At 40.0% G+C, this 21,442-nt stretch overlaps 1 protein-coding gene across 1 annotated transcript in view; it reads right to left on the bottom strand.

Annotated features, from left to right (window-relative positions):
* The window catches only part of tmeff2a (transmembrane protein with EGF-like and two follistatin-like domains 2a), a 110,111-nt gene that overhangs the window by 86,111 nt on the left and 2,558 nt on the right, over positions 1-21,442 (bottom strand). Inside the window, exon 2 of the mRNA XM_020089685.2 lies at positions 12,471-12,580. Within this exon, the coding sequence (XP_019945244.1) occupies positions 12,471-12,580 (110 nt within the window). The remainder of the gene's footprint in view (positions 1-12,470; positions 12,581-21,442) is intronic.

Below are 21,442 nucleotides of genomic sequence, written 5' to 3'. Positions count from 1 at the left end.
CATTTCCTGTATCCATTAGAGGCGGCTCTAGATTATGCAATTCATCCCAAGGCTATCATCCACCTCTATCAATAATAAACATCTCCACGAAACTAGGGCTAGCCTCAGAGGAGGGAGACGGCACCACCCAGCACGTTCTACTTCTGATGAAACCCTCTGCCTCCTCGGCCCATACAGAGCGCTGCATTTGCTTTCCACATGACTTGTCTTCAGTTACCAAGACCCCCAGGCGCGATCTTTACTTATGCCCCCTCGCACTTATCAAAGCTGCGGCTCTATCAGCTCTGACAGAGATGTCTCAGTGCTTATGTTGGTGGCTGAGAACACCTGTGGCTCGTGACAAGAGACAGACACTCTCGTCCAGGATTCCTCTGCGTCTGTGATGTGGCCTCTTTCTTTCCATCATCTGGCGCAGTTGCCATGTGATTGATGGCTGGTGCAGTGTTTGTGATATGACCAGGGGCAGGGTGGTGAGGGAGCTCAGAAACAGGGGCAAAGTGTGTCTTTTAACAAACAAATATCTTGTTGGAGGTTAATGGATATCCAAGCCTGTTTGAGCTTCTGATATGATGCAACTGCCAAAGGTTAATCCTTCACGTTGCTCACTGAGACTCAGGTCTGCTGCTGTTGTCCCATCACATGGCTGCAAAACACTGAACTACATTTTTGTCCTGCTGTTTAATCAGCTATGGTGACAACTAAGAACAAAGAATGTCTATAAAAATGGAAAACTTATCTCCGCTTCCTCCCACGAACCATAAATTATGCAAAAAATATCCCAAATACAAACGCTGTCAACTTGCACAATGTCTCCGCAGTAGCAATTGCGGGATGTAGCCATGGCAGCGAGGTCCAGCAAATGCACGTGCTCAACCAATCATGTGTCAGTCTCAGCTGTCAATCATGATGTTTCACGCCATAAAAATATCTTATCAAAACAATTGTGGTTATATCACAGTTGATACTATGAAGCCTTGAAAATTGTAAACGACAGTTGTCAGCGCATTAGACCAATGATGTGAGGATCTATACAAGATAACCTAGTTGAACAATAGGATCGTTTCTTTATTGAATTTATCAAATTGTGATCTTAACATTGAAAGTCAAAATTGTATAAATATAATTTTCAGTGCGGTCCAATAACTGAGACCACTTGTCCATTCATGAATACAAGTTTAATCACGGAAAAACATCAATGCAATTTGTATTTCATGAGCTTCAGTGATTAATCCATTACATAGCAGCACATTGATCAAGAAAAATGCTGAAATAGTTTGAACTAAATCCCAGTGCAGTTTCTTTTGATTCAGGTATTTTCTAAAGAGTTTAAGTGAAGAAATAATACGACAAAATAAAAGGCAAATAATAAAGATCCTATATTGGTTGGTCAAAGGGTAACAAAACCAAATTTGAATTACTCAGTTATATGTACCATGATCACATGTTGGGGAAGTCACCTTCTCTCATGTGGGAACAGGAACATTGACAGCCCTAATGATGGCTCACTGAGGAACTCAACTGTCAGTTTCCATTGTCTCAGCCAAACCAGTCCTTTTTTCAATTTCCTTTCAGTTAGTTACATTAAATATAGTTTCCCAGACTGAATGGGCCACGTTTGAGTTAACACCACCTCAATTAAAGTCCCCACACAAATTCTGTGGTTAATGGGCTTGAAGAAAGTTTTGGTTTGCTTTAGGAAAACTTTAACAAAGCCACGCTACTCAAGACATTTACAAGTCGTCAATGTCAGAGAGGGTAAAGGGAAAAAACCAACAAACCAACAACAGATCCCTGAGGAGTGCCGTCAGAGTGACAAATCTGTTCTGTGCCTGACACTGTGTTGTATCCTACAGACCTCCTGGACAGAGGAGTGTCAAGCGTTGTCTGGGTAAGTGACAAACTCTCCCATGATGCCGTGCCATGTTTGCGAACACTGGTCAAATCCTTACACTGGAAGGAAGGACAAAGCGAGAGAGAAGGAGCAGAAGACAGAAACAAGGGAGGGGGAGCTATTTGGACAAGCAAGCAGGGGAAGAGAAACAGACAGAGAGTAATGGAGGAGACGGGAGTTACTGTGACAACGGGAAGATAGAGAGAGAGATCGAGGGGGACCGGAGAGGTGGCTGGCTTGTGCTTCTGCTCTTTAACCGCTTGGCAGTCTTCTCTTGATTAGGGCCCAGCCCGCCGGTCCCTGCGGAGTCTCCCCAGCCGAGTCACGGGAGACGGGCTCCTCTGTAATAGTGTCTGACAGGCCAGCCAGAGCCGCGGAGGAGCTGACACAGATGCTCCGTTTTTCAGCTGCGGCGCTCAACACACAATTTCCAACCAAGTCCCATGTTTTATTCTAATTCTAATTAGGGAAAAAAAAGGAAGTTGCGATGAGAATCGACTCATCCAAACCTTATGTGAATATAGACAGTGCACTGATGTGTCAGCCCAGAAGGAAAAACATATTTTAGCAGCACAGTCGTGTCTCTTGAAATAAATAAGCCAGTCAGAAAACACAAAATTACAGAAAATGCAACGACAACGATTATTAGGTGCATCCTTGATATTAACAAAAATATGAAAAGGCCCCCTTGGGTGACGAGTGTGGACTGAGTGACCTCCCAGGAGCAAGAGAAAAGAAAGCACCCTGCACCTGACCTCTCCAGGAACAAAGGAATGTCACTTCATCCTCCACAACACTGCAGATGCAGCAGCAACACAAGCACTGGAGAAAATACTTTTTCAGTACACTCAGAAGCTTCCCACATACATCTCAAAATATGTAGCCCATCGTTGTTGTGTATCTTTCAGACATCTCCTCCGTGCTTGTACATGCTGTTAAGAGATTACTTATATAAGCCCTGTCAAAAAGTAAAAAGTAAAAGTCTTGTAAATAAGAACAGGACAGCACATGTTAAATTATATCAACAGCTCGCCCCACGCAACAGACCTGCATGTGTCCAATATGTAATTCCTTCATTATCACTGGCTTTGTCTGAGCTGCACACGCTCACATTCTCAGAGCACAAACATGCAGCTCACAAACTCACCTCCTGTGCTCGCTGATTTTAATTGGTATATTCATCAAGCAAAAGAGAGGAGGCGGCTGTACCGCACCACAGAGACCCTCAGCTAAAACAGATGCAAGAGCCTGGACAATTACATGACCCAAATTACAAAGATATAGGCAAACCTATTTTCTCACAGGTGGTGTTCGACAACAAGGATCGTTTTGGTTTTACCAAGCCCAGACATTGAGATATTAAGCCTCGATACCTCCGCTGCATCATTCTATTATTATGGAGGAGAATGCACTGTCACTTGTCCTCAAAGAATTAAAATGAACTTGGCAACACCTAAAGTGCTCTCAACCCTCCAGCAGGCACACAGGATCCAGCCAGCGGACCACAGTGCACGGTACAGCAGCAGTAATTGGAAAAAGACAGATGAGAGGATAGAAGTAACAACAGACGGCGTAGAGACGCTGGAAGATGCAGGGTTGCCATGTTCATATTTTTAATTGTATTAGTCATGTACTATGTAGTCAGAAAATATGTTCTAGTAAAGATATATGACAATCATCAAACATCCCACAGTAAATATATGCAGCATCCTTTGTTTGAACACTAAAAGCTCCATTGTTACTGTCAGGTAACTGGTGTTGCAGCTGCTGCAAGAAGAATAAAGCCTCCGTACATACCAGTACATACCACATTAGATCCATGAGCGACACATATACGTCGCAGAACGTTTTGCTTTTCAATTTCAGCCCTTGTGTTATCAGGTTAGAGCAGCCATACTGCCTGCATGAGACGTGAGCTGCTCTTCTAGAGTCGGGGTCTCGCCTATTTTCTCCATGTACTGTATGTGGTTCACAGAAAAAGAGACAAAAAAATGACTTTCACCATGGTGTCAGTGCCTATCTGTCAAATCTGTCACAGCCATAAATTATTGCAACACTTCCTGTGCCTGTTTCAAAGTAAAAGCACTCTGTTGACTGTTGACTGAATACATTTGTTTTAACAAGGATTTTATTGTTATTGCAGAACTGGAAAATGCACACCTTCATCCTGTAGAGTGCTTGAGGAAATATAGTACCAGAAACTTGATGCAGCAGCTACACAGCAGACCTGTCCCTGTGTGAACAACAGACGCCCACGAGACCCAGATGAGTGACACAGCCGTCATGCACTACACACGCACCTAGTCTGGCCCGAAGTCCTCTTTCAGCAGCACCAGGTTATAAGTAACCCTGAGATCAGTTTGGCATTTCACGTCGTCCTTTAATCACAGATAAGTGTTTATCATCATCTCTCCCTGCTAGCTCTCACTGCCATTACAGCCTGTGTGTGTCCGTTTATCCACTTGAATCTGCATCAGGGGATACAGGAGGTTCACCATTATTCCAAATCTCAGTCCCTGTCCGTTCACATGGCCCTGGATAACAGCATGATAAATTAATGCAAATATATGGAATGGGGTCTGCATCAGAGGCTGGTGTCGTACCACCTGGGCTGGTGTGAGATGTGTGAGTGTGTGTGCCAGTGTAAACATAGGCATTCCATTATTTCACAGTGTCTGTGAGGAGTCCAGGTTTGTGTGTCTGTGTTCGACAGGAGAGTTGGAGAGCCAGTTGTGTTGTCACAGTTTGAGGTGCACTCAAGTGTTTTGTGGACCGTGTGCATTTTTGAAAAATGGGTGCAAAATGCTTTCACACATCCTGCCCCCCTCCCCACACCCACCCATCAACATCACATGAACCCACATTAGCTCTCATCCTATCTCTTGGAGCAAATAGAGCCTCAGTGGTCCGGCAGACACAACTCAAAACATAAGAAGGTTTCTGGCGTTGAATAGCAGGAGAGCAATTTGAGGTCAAAGCATTGCAGCGAATATTAGCCACACCAGACAAGGAGCTGGGGGCGAACTGAAACTGATCAAATGCACCGCAAACAATATCCTAAATTTATTATGTGAAGTTAATAAACTACGATGACATTTTCTGAGGTGTATTACTCAAAATCAACCTGGATGTACGTGTTGGTGGAGCAATCACAAATGAGTGATCAAATGCGTGGCAATGGGTTTGTGCTTAGACGATGCTATGATGCCCTGTACAAGTCCACGAAAGTAAACAATGCAATCCTGCAAATTTGGGCTCAAGACCTTGGAGTAGAGATAGATGATATCATAGGGAGTATGCTATCTACATATCCATATATAATAGAGCAAAGGAACTACATCGCCTTCAAATATCCCCCTCAACTCAGAAATAAGATGGACCCAAAGAAATTGGCTATGTGTGTTGTAGATGTGTAAGAAGGGAGGTTGACACCTTTATACACACTGTATGGACCTGTGGGGTTGTACACAGCTTCAGGGCAAAAGTGGTTATAAAGTTCAATCTGATTTTCAATAAAGAACTAGACTCGTATCCAGTATAACTCTTGTTAGGAATGCCGCAAATCAAAGGGACCAACAGACAAAAATTGCTCTAAGTATTAACCTATGCTGCATGTAAATTCATTTAAATAAAATTGATTTCAAATAAACAGTTTTAGAGTGGCATAAAGTAATATTCAATCTTTTTCCCATGTAATATCTGATATGCTGGACTCCATTCCTGAATTATGTGGGACCCAAAATATCTAATATACTTAGGAAGGCACTTCCTAGACGGCGGAGAGATTGAAGGTTGAATTCTAGGGGGAGGTTTTTGTTTTCTGTATTTTACTTACTTAATTTTATTTGTTTTATCCTGATTTATTTTCCTCGATGTCCCAACATGCATGTAGGCTAAGGATGTGCTGTGCTATGTATTCTGCATATGTATTTTGGGGTTTTGGGCTGGGAGTTAAGAGGGTATTGATGGAGAGGGGAGGGGAAACCAAAGGGGGGTTGCTGTCTATATGTAAACAATATAATTATGTCATGACCGTATTAAGACCAGGTGCTGGTTTGTGAGCGTCTATGTTTTGAGCTGGATAAGCAGCGTACGTCATTGTTTTCAAGACAGGTAACTGAAAGGTGAATGTATTGTGGGAAATGTAGTTTGTTTGTTAGCGCTCTTAGCCTGCAAAAGTTTTTTAAAGTAGCGTTTCAGAGAATGGCTGATGATCAAAGTGAAGTGAAGCAGATTGCAGCAGTTTAAAAAAACAGCAATGAAAATTGCAATAATGATTCAGACCAGGATATTTGAGAAGGAGGAAGAAGGAGGGATCTCAGCGGGTTTACTAGATTTATTGTTTTTAAAAATGTTTTCACATCAACTTAAGGGGAAGGCAATGATTAACAATGAAAGGCAAATATTAAGCAATCACTTGCTTTTTCTATCAGCCTCAGAGGCTGAGACATTTTATAGACATTCACAATTCTGTCAGCTCCACAGAAAACCCTCAGGTTTTAGGTTTTAGAGTCCAGGCTGTCGGTCACTGCAGGTTAAATCAGTCCTTGCACATTGTTGTTAAACATCCGACCGGATTATATGAGGAAAAAAAAGAAAAAAACAATTAAATAAGGGAAATATTACTTTAAAATTACAAATGTATCTACCCACAGAACAAGAAGTGAAGCTAAGAAGCTTAAAAAGCTGTGAAAATAGTTTCATATCTTAAGACTACTGTGTATTCTTTATGTGTAGACAAGATGAAAGATAAGATGGAACCAATGTTATCTTTTTCTGTTCTCAAGAGAAACACATCATTTTCACTGCTCGAATAATGAAATGCATCGGACTGAGTGCGCAAGGCTTCTGTGAGTGACGATTTTAAAAAATATGAAAAATATGGAGTCAGTGGGCCATCTAAATGTTACCCTGCAGAGGGCAGTAACACACCTAGTAGCATCTAAACGGCCAAATTACATCAGAAGAAGAATTAGTTATGTCAGTAACTAAGTTAGGTAAGTTAGTAAATGGACCAAGAAGGAGGCTGTCTTCATGATTACCGTGAGGGCTGAACTGCAATGATACGGTCAGATCTAGAAAGGATTTTCATGATCCACGTCACCACCTCATCCCGCCCTGATTGCTGTTGCCTAGCAACAGACCTTAGGTAAGACATGTCAAGAAAGTTTGAATGCCCCTTGTTTTTATAACATGTGTACTATTAGCTGTTTGGTTGATTTGAAGCATGACACTCAAACGTTGGCCATCGTTTAAAGGAGCCTTGGAAATGAGACAGTCAAATTGCACCACTGGGACACAATCAGGCTTTGATGCAGCCTCCGAAGGATGCAGCCCCTTAGTGGAGACACAGCTAATCTTTTTTTTGTTAACAGTGTTTTTTCTGTTTGATTGATTTCTTTTATGGGGACACTTAATTTGCCTATTATTTCATAATTTTTTAGGGTTTTCTTGGTTAAATAAATTACTGTGCAAGTTTGTCTTGTTCTGCGAACCAGACTTTGATGCAGCATGAAGACAACAACATCCACCATCCATCCTGTGGTCTAACTGTTCATTCACGTCCGTATAGAGCACAATGAATCAGTGAGTCTGACCTCTAGTTGATTCATCAGACCACCCACCCAATCTTAAACTTTGTTTGCAGAGTGAGAACATCACACTATCTCCATCTTTGTTGCAGAGAGACAACCTACGTTATTTGCATAGCGACTGTTGCTGACTTCTCTGTGTAGCTTTGGAATCGCCTGCATTTTGCATCTCACAGTTTTATACAGCCGCTGGGCTCACAGTGTCACACCCTCCCTCCCCACTCTCTTTTTTCTTCCCTCCTTCAGATCTACACTAATCTAATACACGGCCGCTCTGGAATCCAATTGATAGAAAATCTATTGTAGCGTCGGAGAACTTTAATCCTGGCATCTGTGATGCTTTAACGCACCATTTGAAGCAGTATAACATGAAATTTTAAGAGCTCTTTTCACAACAACTGGAAGAAAGACAGACATCAAATTATCTATGTTATACAGATTTTATGGCCTTTTCATTTAAAGGTACAGTGTGTAGAATTTTGTGATATCTAGTGTTGAAATTGCATGTTGGAGCATAACACCCCTCACCTCACCCTCTCCTTCCAAACATGAAAAAGAAACTGTGGTAGCCTTCAGTTGTCATATAAATTCTAAAGGTGTTTAGTTTGTCCAGTCTGGACTAATGTAAAAAACATGGCAGCCTCCGTAGAGAGGACCCCCTCGATGTAAATATAAAGTATTTGAATATAAAGGGTCTTTTCTGGGGTAAAGAAAACTACAATTCATACAATTTAGATGAAATGAACTAGTGAAAACATCATGAGGATTATTCTACTTTAAATTTCTACCAATAGTTCCCTTTCACCTAAATCTTACACACTGGACCTTTAAAGTTAATTGCCACATTAAAATGTCCTCATGCTCACACATTGTGTGTTGGTAGAACATTTTACATAGTGCCTTTTTAAATGTGGGTGAACTCTCACTCCTGACACTTGCGGTATGAACAATTAATGCCTTTTGCATTACATTGAACTTTATTAGTGGGATAATGGAATTTACTGGAGCGGCTATGAATTATATGTAATCATTTTTAGTATCTGAAGGACCACATACAAATAACAAATAAGGGCACTTGAATTGATTGATTTATAAGTCATGGCTCCACATCAACAACCACAAAGATAAGATACACTATAAAGGTATTGAGACACCGACAGAAGCTTTTATGACATCCTCTTCTAAATCCATTGGCAGTAATACAGAGGTGGTCCCCCATTCGCAGCTATAACAGCTTCCACTCTTCTGGAAGGCTTTCTACTAGATTTTGGCGTGTGTCTGTGGGAATTTTTGCCCATTGATCCAGAAGAGCATTTGTGAGGTCGACACTGATGTTGGATCTCCCTTCTAGCCTTTTCCCAAACATAGCAAGCATAGAATTGTTGCTCATGCATTTAGATTTCCCTTCACTGGAAGTCCAACCAATGACAATGGGACTGAACGTAACACCTGAATTTGATGATTAAGAGGTGTGTCCCGATACGTTTTTCCATATAGTGTGCTTGTTATAAACTCTGGACAGAGGAGGAATCTGACAATGATGGAGAAACAAAATTACTTATAACAGGTTGTTTATTCTGAAAAACAAAACCCAAGAAGGCATCATTCTGTTGTCAAACCTGAAGATATACCATGAGGCCACAGGCTCTCTAACAGCATCATATTTCTTCATCCTGACAACAAGCCATGCCTAACTCAGGCATTATGAACTTTCTTGTACGTCTTTTATTGACATGTGTACTAAATCTGGCTCAGGCCTACAGTCGACTGCACTGAGCTGTAAGTAATCCTGGCATAAATGACCCGTCACATTACTTACATCTGCTGTGTTAACATCTGCCTCCAATTCATCTGCAAAAATCTTCTGCAGGAATCTCCCTAAATGCCGGGCGCTCTCACAGCACGCACTGCAATGTGATGTCGAACTCGTAAACAAACGAGCTGCGTCTAACACACAACTACACACAGTGCTCTGCGGCTCCTCCGCCCTTTGTGACTGGAACCTTTCAAAAAGAGTTACTGTGTACCAAGATTATTTTTTCTCACAGTTGAACTTTCAAAGATCAGCCCGCAGACATTTTATCAGATGCTTTTGTGTTTTTGCTCATTTTTCTCCAAACTCTAATTGTGCATTTCTGGATTTTGTTTTTATCTAGTGCTACTAATGTATGACAGACTATCATATTAATTCACTTACAAAAATAAAGATAGATTTTCATTATTATTATTATTATTATTATTATTATTATTATTATTATTATTATCCTCTCTTACCCTAAGGAACTACTTGACCTGTTGCATTTCTACTCTGAGCAGCATTTGCAATTCAATAACATTGTTTCTCCACTGTGGAAATTCCTGCAGCAAATTACCAAACCACCAGGACAAACTACAAAAAACACACACTGCAGCCCACAGCTGTTTGTTAAAGGGGAAGCTAGTGTTAACTAGCAATATCAAGGCCTGTGATTTTAAAGTCTGTATTTCTTCAGAACTAAGCACGCAATTCTATGATAATGTAGGATATTAACTATTTAAATCTTTCTAAGATGCTCATTGAAGAAGTAATATTGAGTTAGTGTTAGCTCAGTAACACACTGTGACTGTAGATTCATATTTCCTTAAATACTTTACAACTGGTGACATAGATATGCATTTGCATTGAACTTGGCAAATGTGTGTTTTGTTAGAATTCTATTAGACTTATGTTTCCTGCATAAGAACTGCAATTATGTAGAAGTTCTAGCAGTGAAGGTAAAATGTGAACATGAAATGATGCACATTTGTATGCATTTGCCTATATCCATGAGTGTTCTCTTTATTACTTATTTGTAAATGTATATAATAATGTTGTAACTTCCTTTAAAATGAATGTAAAAGTGTAAAACAGATAATAAAAGTATGGTCACAAACAAACCTCAAAACAGAAGGTTGAGTTTTAAAAAGAAAAGCAAGAAAAATCTTAGCCTGATCTACAGTTTGTTTGTAGTTTAGAGAAATACTTCCACCAGTGACTCCCAACATTAACAATACATTACAAAGCACCATTACAGAAAGCAATAAAATGTGCCATTTACCCTTTGGTGAGCAGTTTCCGTTTAAGTGTTTCACAGCGCCATGAGCGCACATATTTTTAGAATGGACTACCCCTTCGGGAATCAGCACTGTGACCTGACATTAACAAAACCAAACCGGCAACAATAGCTTTCCCAGCAGCTACTGTGAAATGAATTACAAAGAAATGTTATGTGATTAGTCAGGGCTTGATACTAGTTGACAAATAAAGCGACGCACTTTCCTCGTATGAGAGACGGAACATGTTGCTTTAGCGGCGGTTTGACTCCAGTTAGCAAGTGAAAGTCTTGGCTCTTTCACGAGTCAGTGTGAGGCGAATCTAATGCATCTTGGCAATGAATAGTGTCCATTGATTCCACCACATCAAACTCACTTCCTCTTCACAGAGCCTCTTGCGTGTCTCTTCCTTGGGGTTTTCTTTAGTGTGTGACAGTGTGTGTGTGCACATAAAACCATGGACTATTTTAGAACAAAGAAAACCAACCCGAGCTCATACAACTTTCATGTCTGCTGACAGGCCTGGATGGACGGCCGACTGGAGAAAATCTTGGACCTATGTATCTGACACTGATTGGGAGTGACTGATTATTTAGAGCACTGCAACAGTCGCTGGGCGGGGAAGGTCATGTTTATGTTGACTGATGAAATAAAGACACAAACATCTGGAACCTCTAACATCAAACAGAGGATGTATAGCAGTGTTGACCTCAGACCTGTGGTATTAAGTCAGAAATTGTGGTATGACCTGCTCTTTACTAAGAACACAGAGAATGCCTCAGTGCGCAGCCACACCGGTATCAGTGTAAGATCTCCTGAAGAGAAATGGAGCAGTAATGTCATTTATCTATGCGGCTCTTTTAATGTTTGCTCCCAGGGAAGTACAAAATTGAGATAAAAGCTGGTGACCAATCGAGTGTCAGCCCGCATCGTGCCTGCTTGTGCTGATGACGCGCTGATAAAAGCGACAGATGAGAACACATGCTACCTCCTCGGATCTCGCCGGTTTATCTCGGGGCTCTGCATATAGCGTATTAGTCAGCAAAGCTTGCAAACGTTACACTGAAATCAATACTCAGCTGACTGGTTTGCTGCTTTTCTTTTTTATTACAGGCCTGGCTGTAAAAGTTAAGTGTGAGTCATAATCAAGAACAGCATAATTTCACAGATTTATGCCATTACAGAGCCTTTCAGTCTCATCAGTTTCGGTCCGGAGGTCGAGTGCACGGAGCTGTAAACTTGACTCAGTGCTACACATCCACCTCCCTTGAGGGATAATATTGTCCAATCAAGACAATGGACTTCGATCAGGTTTATTATACAGGTCTTCACCTTTCAACTCGATGTGTTCATTCCTATATGCTGTGATTAACTATTTTTTACTTTATGTTATTTTCCATATTCAAGAGCACTTTTAAGTTCTGTGAATCCCACTGTGCTGACACTTGATATCTGAACAGCAACATATGTTTTAGTTGAAAGATCTTGTTCTCGGTCCAAGTCCTCAAATGCATAACTAAGATTTCCTGTCTTTCATGCCTCTTCTCTGTTGTTGATACAATCAGTTAATTAAATGTGCTTGGATGTAACACTCACTTAGTGGTGGTAATGCACCTTGACGTTGGTTGTCACCCGCCAATAAACCAAACAAATAAGAAGAAGAACAAAACATGCTAATGACTTCATGTTATATTAGAGCAGATAAAGGCAGTTAAGTAATTTCTTACACTTTTTTCCTCGTTATATGGTTTTCCGAAGAGAAAAGTAATAAAAAGAGCCAAGTCACAGTTGCTATGCTATGCTATGACAATCCCTGTTCAGGGAATAGTCGAATAGCAAATCATCAATTACACCTTAAAAAGAAAAATATAAAGAAAAATAAAATGAAATAGAAACATAAAAATCACAAGTCTTACCTTGAAATCACAGATGCATGTCACCATGTTCCCAATTCGTAAGCACTCGCCGTCAAACTTGCACGTGTTGGTGTCGCACAAGAACAGGTCTGTGTCCCGGTCATCGAAACCTGCAGGACCAAAGCCAAAAGAACATCAGTGACTAAATGTTTCTCTGTTAAGCCTTAAAGCAAATTCTAACCTGCGCCATCAGGGTCTTTCATAATGAGATTCTGCCATTAGTCACTGCTCCCACAGCACGATGTGCTCTTTGATCACACACTGGGACACTTTAAAAAGACAATGCTAGAGCCCAGCACAATGATAAAATGCATTTTAAAAGCACTAGTTACTGACTCTCCTGACGAGAGGAACAAAAGATTGGTTGTTTTGATTATGATGGCGGGTGGCGCTGTCGAATAGGTCTGACCAAAATATCCCATATGTCAATAGACGTGACACCTGGTGACCGCAGAGGCCATGCCATAATTTTGTGCGCTGCATGGAAGCATCTGTATTCACCACGCTTCTCCTCACATTTATTCAGGTCGTTCTTTTAACAACCGTCTGCGTAGAACGAGGCTGACTCCCGGGGCGTTGTCCTGGAGAAGCAAACCTGGGACATGATCCGATTCAGGCTGCGTTAGGGATCTCAAATGACTCCAACAAAGCATTCTGAATCAAATCAAAGAGTCACATGGGCATGAGACTGTAGACTCAGCTCAGGGCCATTAGTCTATCTGAACTGATTGTTTACATAAAAAACAAACGCCATGTGCTTGTAGGCTTTTGCATTTCAAGTCTAAATTTAACCAAATTCCAGCTGACAGGAAATGTTCCTTGTTAAAGTACTTTAATTTATCCTAGTGGCCCCTGTTTACTCATAAGGTTTAATCTCACTACCGTCAAGGTGAAAGAAGAAATGGGGATGTCTGCTGTGTGAATTCAAACTACAGCTCCAACTCATTGTGATATGATACTGAGGTTTTTTGCACAGTTAACCTGTTTCACGAGGAGCAGCACAAGGGGAAATTTAATGAGAAATGAAACATACACTGTTGTGATTTATTTGATGAATTACTAACATGAAGTGACCTGACCTTATATGTTTCTTTTTCCTTTCTTTATTCAAGAGTGTGGTCTTTCAGTTTAAGAACAGGACTTATTGATTTCACATTCAGATTTAGTGATCTCACTAAAACCCTGCACTCGCAACTGTCCACTGGAATTGATATTTTGTTGCTTCGACTGATTTCACGCCCACCAGATTCAACCGTTCTCCTCATGATATTTCCTCTGTGCTTGTATTTTTTGTGCAACTAGTCTGTAAAAATTCCCTAACAAACAGAATCCAGTCACTCTCACCGGATTCATGCACTCCTGCGGCTTACACCGGCTTCATGTCAGTGTACTTGAAGGCAGAACGACACTAACACAGATCAGAAGTCCAGCAGATCACTGGTCAACATGGAACTGCAATGATTTAACAAAATAGAAGCAGCTCGATATTTTTTTTCCCCAAACGAGGGCGGGACAGATTCATACGTTATTAGTTCTCGTGGCATTCTTTCGATGGGGAATTTTGACAGACTTAATGAAACAGCCTGCACAGAAGCAGCATGAGGGCTAGAAGAAGAGCTTAAACTGGACCACATGTAGGGTATATTTGAGTGCAAGCGTATGCATAGTGACAGCATTCAAAAATCTGAACGTGTCAATAAGTCCTGCTCTCAAAACGAAAGGCGTCATTTGTGTGTAGTCCCAATAGCAGACGTTTCTGATTCGCCTCTCGTTTATACGTGTGTATTTGGAGAGCTTAGCATTAAAAGTCAAGTATTACCATGTGACTATAAAAACCTGTCTCATGAGCTCTAGACTGTAAAGCCCTATTGATATACCAAGGCTTAATACAGTTATAAATCCTCAGATATGCAAAATTGCAGTTCATGCTTGTGTCATGGGACAATTTATATGGCTGCATTTAGATAATAGGATCTCCAGTAATGTTACGCCATTGTTGATAATAATAAAACTGTTGCAATTTTAAGAATCACAGTAATTACTTGGGGCTAAATGTCTCAAAATAGCAAAAGTTAGCTTGTCCCTGTGGGCGTGACAATACAGTAACAAGTAGCCATCTTAATGAGGTCATTGTGCAATTAGAATCACAAGACAAGTTAATGCAGTGTAATGTGTGCTTCATCCTTAGTGTGAAGTTGAAAGAATTTGTACTCTTCCAGTACTATTTTCAAAGTCCACAACATTGTGCCCCACACGATCAGATGAAGGGATATAGATGCAACACATTATATTAAAAGCATGAATGTGATCTCTTGATTAGTGTAATTAGCTGAATCTTGAGCTGATGTTCTCCTTTAATTCCCCTTTTGCAGTGGCTTTGAGGTTTTAATCATTTATTTAAATGCTAGTTAGTTAGTAATACATGTGACAAATATTGTAAAGTCATACCCAGAAGGCATGGTAAAGTTGCAATTTGAAACTGAGGATGGACAACAAAAGGCTCATATTTGATGCTCAAAGCTGAACAGTGTGGGGGCTGTTGCTTCAGTTGTCTCAGTTCATGCTCTGTGGCCTTGTGATAAAACTGTCATAAGGTTATATGTGCATTTTAACTTATATGTGAGCATGAATGTCCTGTCCTTTTAGTGGAGGGATACCATTTGACAAACCATCGACTGTATACAAAGATAGATGATATGACAGCTTCTAAAAAACGAAACCAAATTGCCCTGATTGCCTCATGGGCACTAGCTGCAGTATGAGTCATAAACACCACCTCGTCCATGTTAGTGGATGGGACATAGACCAAACTATAAAGTCAAACCATGCATCAAATACATTTTTCTCAAAGATGGTTTCTGTTATTTAGAGGTTGTTGCTCATCACAACCAGTTTGTCAAAGTGTTATTTTTTCTGATAGGTTTTGTATTAAGTTGTAGATTCTACAAAAGTGGGGTGAGATGGATTAACAATTGGTCAAGTGTGCGTATATCGGTGGGACCTAACAACCAGCAGCTCTATCCACCAATCGCTCCTGTCCTTCAAATACCCAACGGCAGTGTTCATATGCCAGATAATTCAGCTTCATTTCTGGATAGTGGGAGGAAGTGGAGACATTTTGTCCATCTGTATATACAGTCTATGGTATAAACGTTATTTTAGTGAGCTTACTTAACCTAGCAGGTCCTGTATGAATAGAAATCTCCTGACTGATCTCATACCAATATTCTCTGTTGGCAAGCTGTCGTCTACGGGGAACACAAAGTCCATGTTCAGCTTGCTAACAGCTCACCAAGAGCAGTTAAGACGTAACTGCATGACTCAAGGACACTTCAGCAGCATGTTGTATTACACTCTTTTATATCTTCACCCCAGCATGACGCCCTCCGTTCCATTCACACTTGGTCAAGGTTTTAACGTCATTCAAATAGTTGCATTCAAATAACAGTCATCGAGCAATACCCACCACACAACAGCAACTGAATAATAAATTAAAAGTTTTACTGTTTGAGTAATAATCACTTCCACCTCTCAAAAAGAGCTTTGTAACCACTGTTATTTTTTTATCTCCGGGAGAATTAAAGGTGCCAGTGACACAAAACCTCACAAGTGCTGTGCTCAAATAAAAGGTTTAATGAAACTCAAAATTAAACACATAAAAATGCTAGATTTTGCCAGTGAATACTCTTTATCAGAATTGTTTAATCACAACACTAGGTAATATTCTAAGTGTCCTGGACTTTGCACTCGACCAAATTACAGGCCAGATAGTCTACAATGCTTTTTTCTGTTTATAGATAAGTTATTATTGTAATGGACACTGAGACTCTGTAACTTCACTGTAATAACCCGCGCCCCTCTCCACTTCTAACAGCCCTGCTTGGCATGGAACAACCTCTCAGGCAATAATACCCCTATGGAAGAGAAGCCCATGCTAAAACGAATCTGCTATTTGCCAGGGTCCTGAGTGTCCGTAAAGTGCAAGCTCTTTGTGCAAATACACAGTCATTGAGCCAAGAACAGTGACATGAGAGGTCTCGTCGCTTGGAGTGCTTGGATGAAACATAGCCCTCAGCCCAAAGAGGACCATGCAAGGCAATTGGGACAGCCACAAAACAATTGTCACCCAGGCAACTGGCATGTTGATCGTACTCACTAGAGTGATGCATTATTATGACAATAATCATACTACTGGCCAGGTGTATACGCATGATTGGAAATATTAGACAATTGTCAGACCAGCTGGTGGACTCTTTGTAAAAAGGGGGTGTTTTTCTTTTTTTGGGGAAATCATTTCAAGCTACTAATTTGATAGTGTGATACTTCAGCTTTTTTTCCAGATTTCCTGGGCAGCAGGCTCTGGAAAACAAACACATGGACAAAAAGCTATTGTGTTTAAATCAAAGGGAACAGAGAGTATGTGGCTTCCCCTCATGCCATCAAACTGTCGTCTTTACCTAGAAACAGATGTGAAGCTTGGACATCTGCAGGAGGCAGAAAACAAGAACGCATTTACAAATAATACCTTAGAGGGATGTATTTCCGATGGAGTGATCCTTACTGTCTGTTGAACAATAGTGCTATAAGAATTATAGATAAAAACAGTGCACTTTGTCTACACTCACATCACACAAAAAGATGTTTCTGCAAAGTGTTTACAAGGATGTAAGTGACAGGACCAAAAGAGTCTGGCCTTCAAATAACACCCCCCTCCCCACAGACACACTCACACACACAAATCTCAATTAGTTGTAAGCCAATGTTTGCCTATACAAGCAAGTGCAAATAGATTTACAGTGGTGGTACAACCTGAGAGGTGATTTCTTGTATTGTCAGTTATTGGCCTTGGGAATACAATATTCTAAATAATGTGTGCAGTAATAAGTGACACACAAGCACGCTTAAATGCAATTATTTTTGTGATACATCGTTTAATCATAACAGAGTTATCCATTAGTACAATCCTTTTTCAGATTCTGTTAAATGGAAACACTACAACATTTTTCTAGTAGGAAATCTGTCTGCTATTAAAATGAATATAAGTTTAAAATGAACATACACACAGTTTAATGGCACAAACAGATTCACAACAAGTAAAGTATCATAAAAGAAGTCTAAAATCAGGTTGAGGAATATTTGTTAAATCATGTGAGCTACTGGAACACTATCAAAACTGTTAAATCAACCCTTTTTCAAACTCAGAGCCTTAAAGAAAATCCCTTAGGTGGACATCCCTGTTTATTATAATGTATAAAAGTAATGTTGAAACTGGATTTTCAAAAGGTCAGATCATTATAGGCCATTTTTTGTAAGGCAAAGAAACTAGTGTTTAAAGAATAAAATAATGGTTGGCAACAAGAATTAGCTAATGATACCTAATGTGTTAGCTAATGGTATTTAATAATTTAGCTGAAGATACCTAAAATGTTAACCGAAGATTAGTAGCTAAAGTTGCGTAATGTTTTAGTTGAAGCTACCTGTTAACTAAAGTTAGATAGCTAACTTCTTCTTCTTCCCCACAAGTGAAGCTAAAGCAATAAGGCTCAGGTTCTCTGCGTAGACTCGAAATGACATTGTCAGCATTTGTATCTGGGGTATTTTGGCTTCATTTCAGGATAGGGGGAGCAAGTGGAAACACGTTGTCTCTTTTTATTTATAGATACCTAACGTGTCAACTGAAGTTAGCTTCATGTGTTAGCTATGTCTTTAGTTAAAGATACATAATGAAGTGAAGTTTGAACTCACAAATGTTGCTACTACATATCAGGAAACATTAAATCTAGTAGGAGATCTAAAGAAATAGGCTTCCTATTGTAGTAGGTCCACACTACTACAATGTTTAACACGAGGAAAAGTAAGAGAGGGGTGAGGATAAAAGAGAAAAAAAGACTGAGCGAGAGATAACTGAGATGTTTCAGATCCAGGACAGCACACAAAGCTAGCCCTGTTTCGCTTCCTGTTGAATAAGGTTTTATCACAAGGTCTGATTTTTTCTATGTCTTTGAGTGTTCTCTGTACATCTTTTTCCAACTATAAGGACACATATTATAATGGAACGTCCCTCTGGTGTGCCATCTAAAATGTCAATGTGTGCTCATTGATACAGATTCTGTTGCACTGTGTCAGAGGCCAGGGAAACTTACACTTCCTGCTCATGCCCTGCCGTTCCAGGAGGAAATTACAGTAAACTGAATAATTGACGAAAACAAGCTGGCAAACATCAAATATTGAAAAGGTAATGTTTATATGCTAACGATTTAGATGGCAAGCGAAGCACTTACTTGTCTAAAAGAGAGAGCTTGTCAGCCAAATGCATCTATACCTACCTGGAATTTCACAACAGTAAGAAGAACAAAGAGTCCTTACCCCCCTGTTTTAAGCATTGTGCTGATCAATAATTAAGCAGGCTAAATTAATAATGAAGGCTGAACAACCACAGTGGTGAGACATCCTTTCTTGACCTCTCTCATGCTGGGGGGGGGGTTCTTTACCTTTGCAACAGGTCTTTAAATGTTTGTCATGGAAGTAGTTATAGTTAATCCCCCATTATTCTTATTAAAAGGACATATAACTCCAGGCACTCACATCACACTAAGCACAGAAAGTAAGGCAGTAAAAGTTAAAATGAAAAGCTCTCCCTTAAAACAGCTATCAATTAGTATCTTTTCATGTCCCTGACTTTGCCAATACTTCCTTATCTCATAGCTGATACTGTTCTATTTCTGTTTTCTCTCAGTTACGTGGAACCTGAATACAAGAGACGTTTTTTTGACCTTTGTGTTGACAGAAAGCATATGGACAATTCTCCCAAGACTACTAGTCATTCTCTATGCTTGATAGGATTTACAGGGGGCTTTGCATATTCTGTGCTTATCCCTGTCACTTCTACTATCAAAGCATCACATGGGCTTTCAGAGTTAACTATCGCAGGGGATTGAGTAAAGAGGGGATTGTGGCAACCTCAAAGTAATTCCCTCACATGAAATGTAATGTATATAAAAGGCTAAAAAAAACTGTGGGTACACATCCATACCACCTACTTAAATACTACAATCTGTAACAATTCTGGTAGTGCTACTTAAGCAGGCATTTGGCGAAAGAAGAACATTAACATTCTGTGCATCAACTTGTTTTTCTCAGTGGATAAAAACAATGTCAAAATGACATGAGCTGACTGTTTGTAGAAATGCACCGATTAAAGTCAGGGTATGATACAGGCCAAATCTCACAGGTAACAGGGCATCAAAGGTTTGACTGTGATAACAACAATAACTGTTGAATACCTGGGCTGGAACATTTTTAGTTTTTTTAAATATGCTCGCTTACAGAAACTGTACTACGGGAATACCAACATTTAGATAATACTATTACTTTACTTTAACCACCACATTCCTAATATAGCAAGTGTTAGCTTGTTATGGCTGCATTAATCAATATCTTTGTATAATTAATGTAAATGACTAGTTGAAAGTGGTCACTCAAAGTGATAAACCTGCAGAGAGGAATCACAGGATCTGCAGTTCCCCTCAACTGAGTCTTCAGCCTCTTTGCGCGCATTACTTTGGTTTTATGGCCCGTACCATACTGTTCTGGTTGACTTTCACTGCTTTCATCAGAACTGTTTCCTGATGCAGCAGGAAGCTGTTTTCAGCAAAAAAACAAAAAACAAAACAATTTGATAAACCTCTTTGCTCTACCTGCAGGCCAGGATTAAAGAGACGCAAAGTTAAGTTAGTCAGATATTTCAATGAGGAGGTGGTAAAGACCAAGGACACAACACAGAATGTTACTCCAAATCTGATGGATGTGTCATAAGCAGATATTTGCTGTGTGCAAATCAACTTTAAATTACTAATATGTTAGTTTGGCAGAGTTACATTTACTAATTCTTTATGATGCCCCCAGTTGGCCAAAAACACTTAACCTGGGTTTAAAGGTATTATTTCAATTGTTTTGCTGTATTTCAACTGGCATAAACATCTGTCTTACCAGTCTAACATTAGTTATTGTTTAGATTCTAATTCCCTTCTTTCCCTCAACCAAAGTTAGCATGCTAACTAGCAGTTTGTCCTGAAGAAGTAGCAGTGCTCAGAGGGTGTATGATAACCTCATGTTCTCTACTCTCCATAGAAAACATGTTCAGCTGCAGAGGAAGCACATATTTAACACCTTTACAGTTGCTCTGGAAAAATGTCAAATAGTAAAAGTATGAAGTATAATATATTTATACTTCAAGCATGTAGTATACATATACTGCCGTAGGGTTTGGTCTCATTCTGAAAAAGAACATAGTTTGGTGGTTCAGGACTAAGCAGTAAACATACATCCATTCATTAGTTAGGCCCTATACTGCTTGTGCTTTAGGCAGACCATACAGGAACAACCCTCACATTCACACTCACACCTTTGAGCAATTTAGAGAATCTGATGCATGTCTTAGGACTTTTGGAGAAATCTGGAGTACGCAGAGAAAACAGACACAGGGAGAACATGCAAACTCAAAACAGAAAGAAAAGAAAACAGAGGTTGAAGCTTTCTTGAAACCTTGCTGCCGTTTACACAAGGGGATTACCAATCAATATAAAGAAAAAATGTAGGCATCTCCGCTGTCAATGAATTTTCGACAGTCATCATTTAATCTTGTGAGGTTTTACCTTGACACTTGGGCTATGTGTACATTGCATCCAAATGTACCATCTAAATATAATTTATCTGCAAAACAGCTCAAGTAGTGAGAACGAACGCAATTTTCAAAAATCTATGCAACTTTGGCCCTCGCATTAATTATAATTACTTATTCTCCCACAGTGGAGCCCTCACTGGATGTTTTTCAAGGCCATCAACAGATGTCAGGCAAACAGAATGGCAAGCTTTGTCACACCAAGTCTTTTGTCCATCTGTTTTATTCCGCGGAACAGAATCTCATTCAGCGCTCGTTCAAAGGCACCACGGCTGAAACTGGTACCCGATTG

The sequence above is a fragment of the Paralichthys olivaceus genome, chromosome 10 (genome assembly GCF_024713975.1).
Source record: "Paralichthys olivaceus isolate ysfri-2021 chromosome 10, ASM2471397v2, whole genome shotgun sequence".
Lineage (NCBI taxonomy): Eukaryota > Metazoa > Chordata > Actinopteri > Pleuronectiformes > Paralichthyidae > Paralichthys > Paralichthys olivaceus.
The sequence above is the reverse complement of the archived record's forward strand: the minus strand, read 5'-3'. Positions and strand labels throughout refer to the sequence as shown.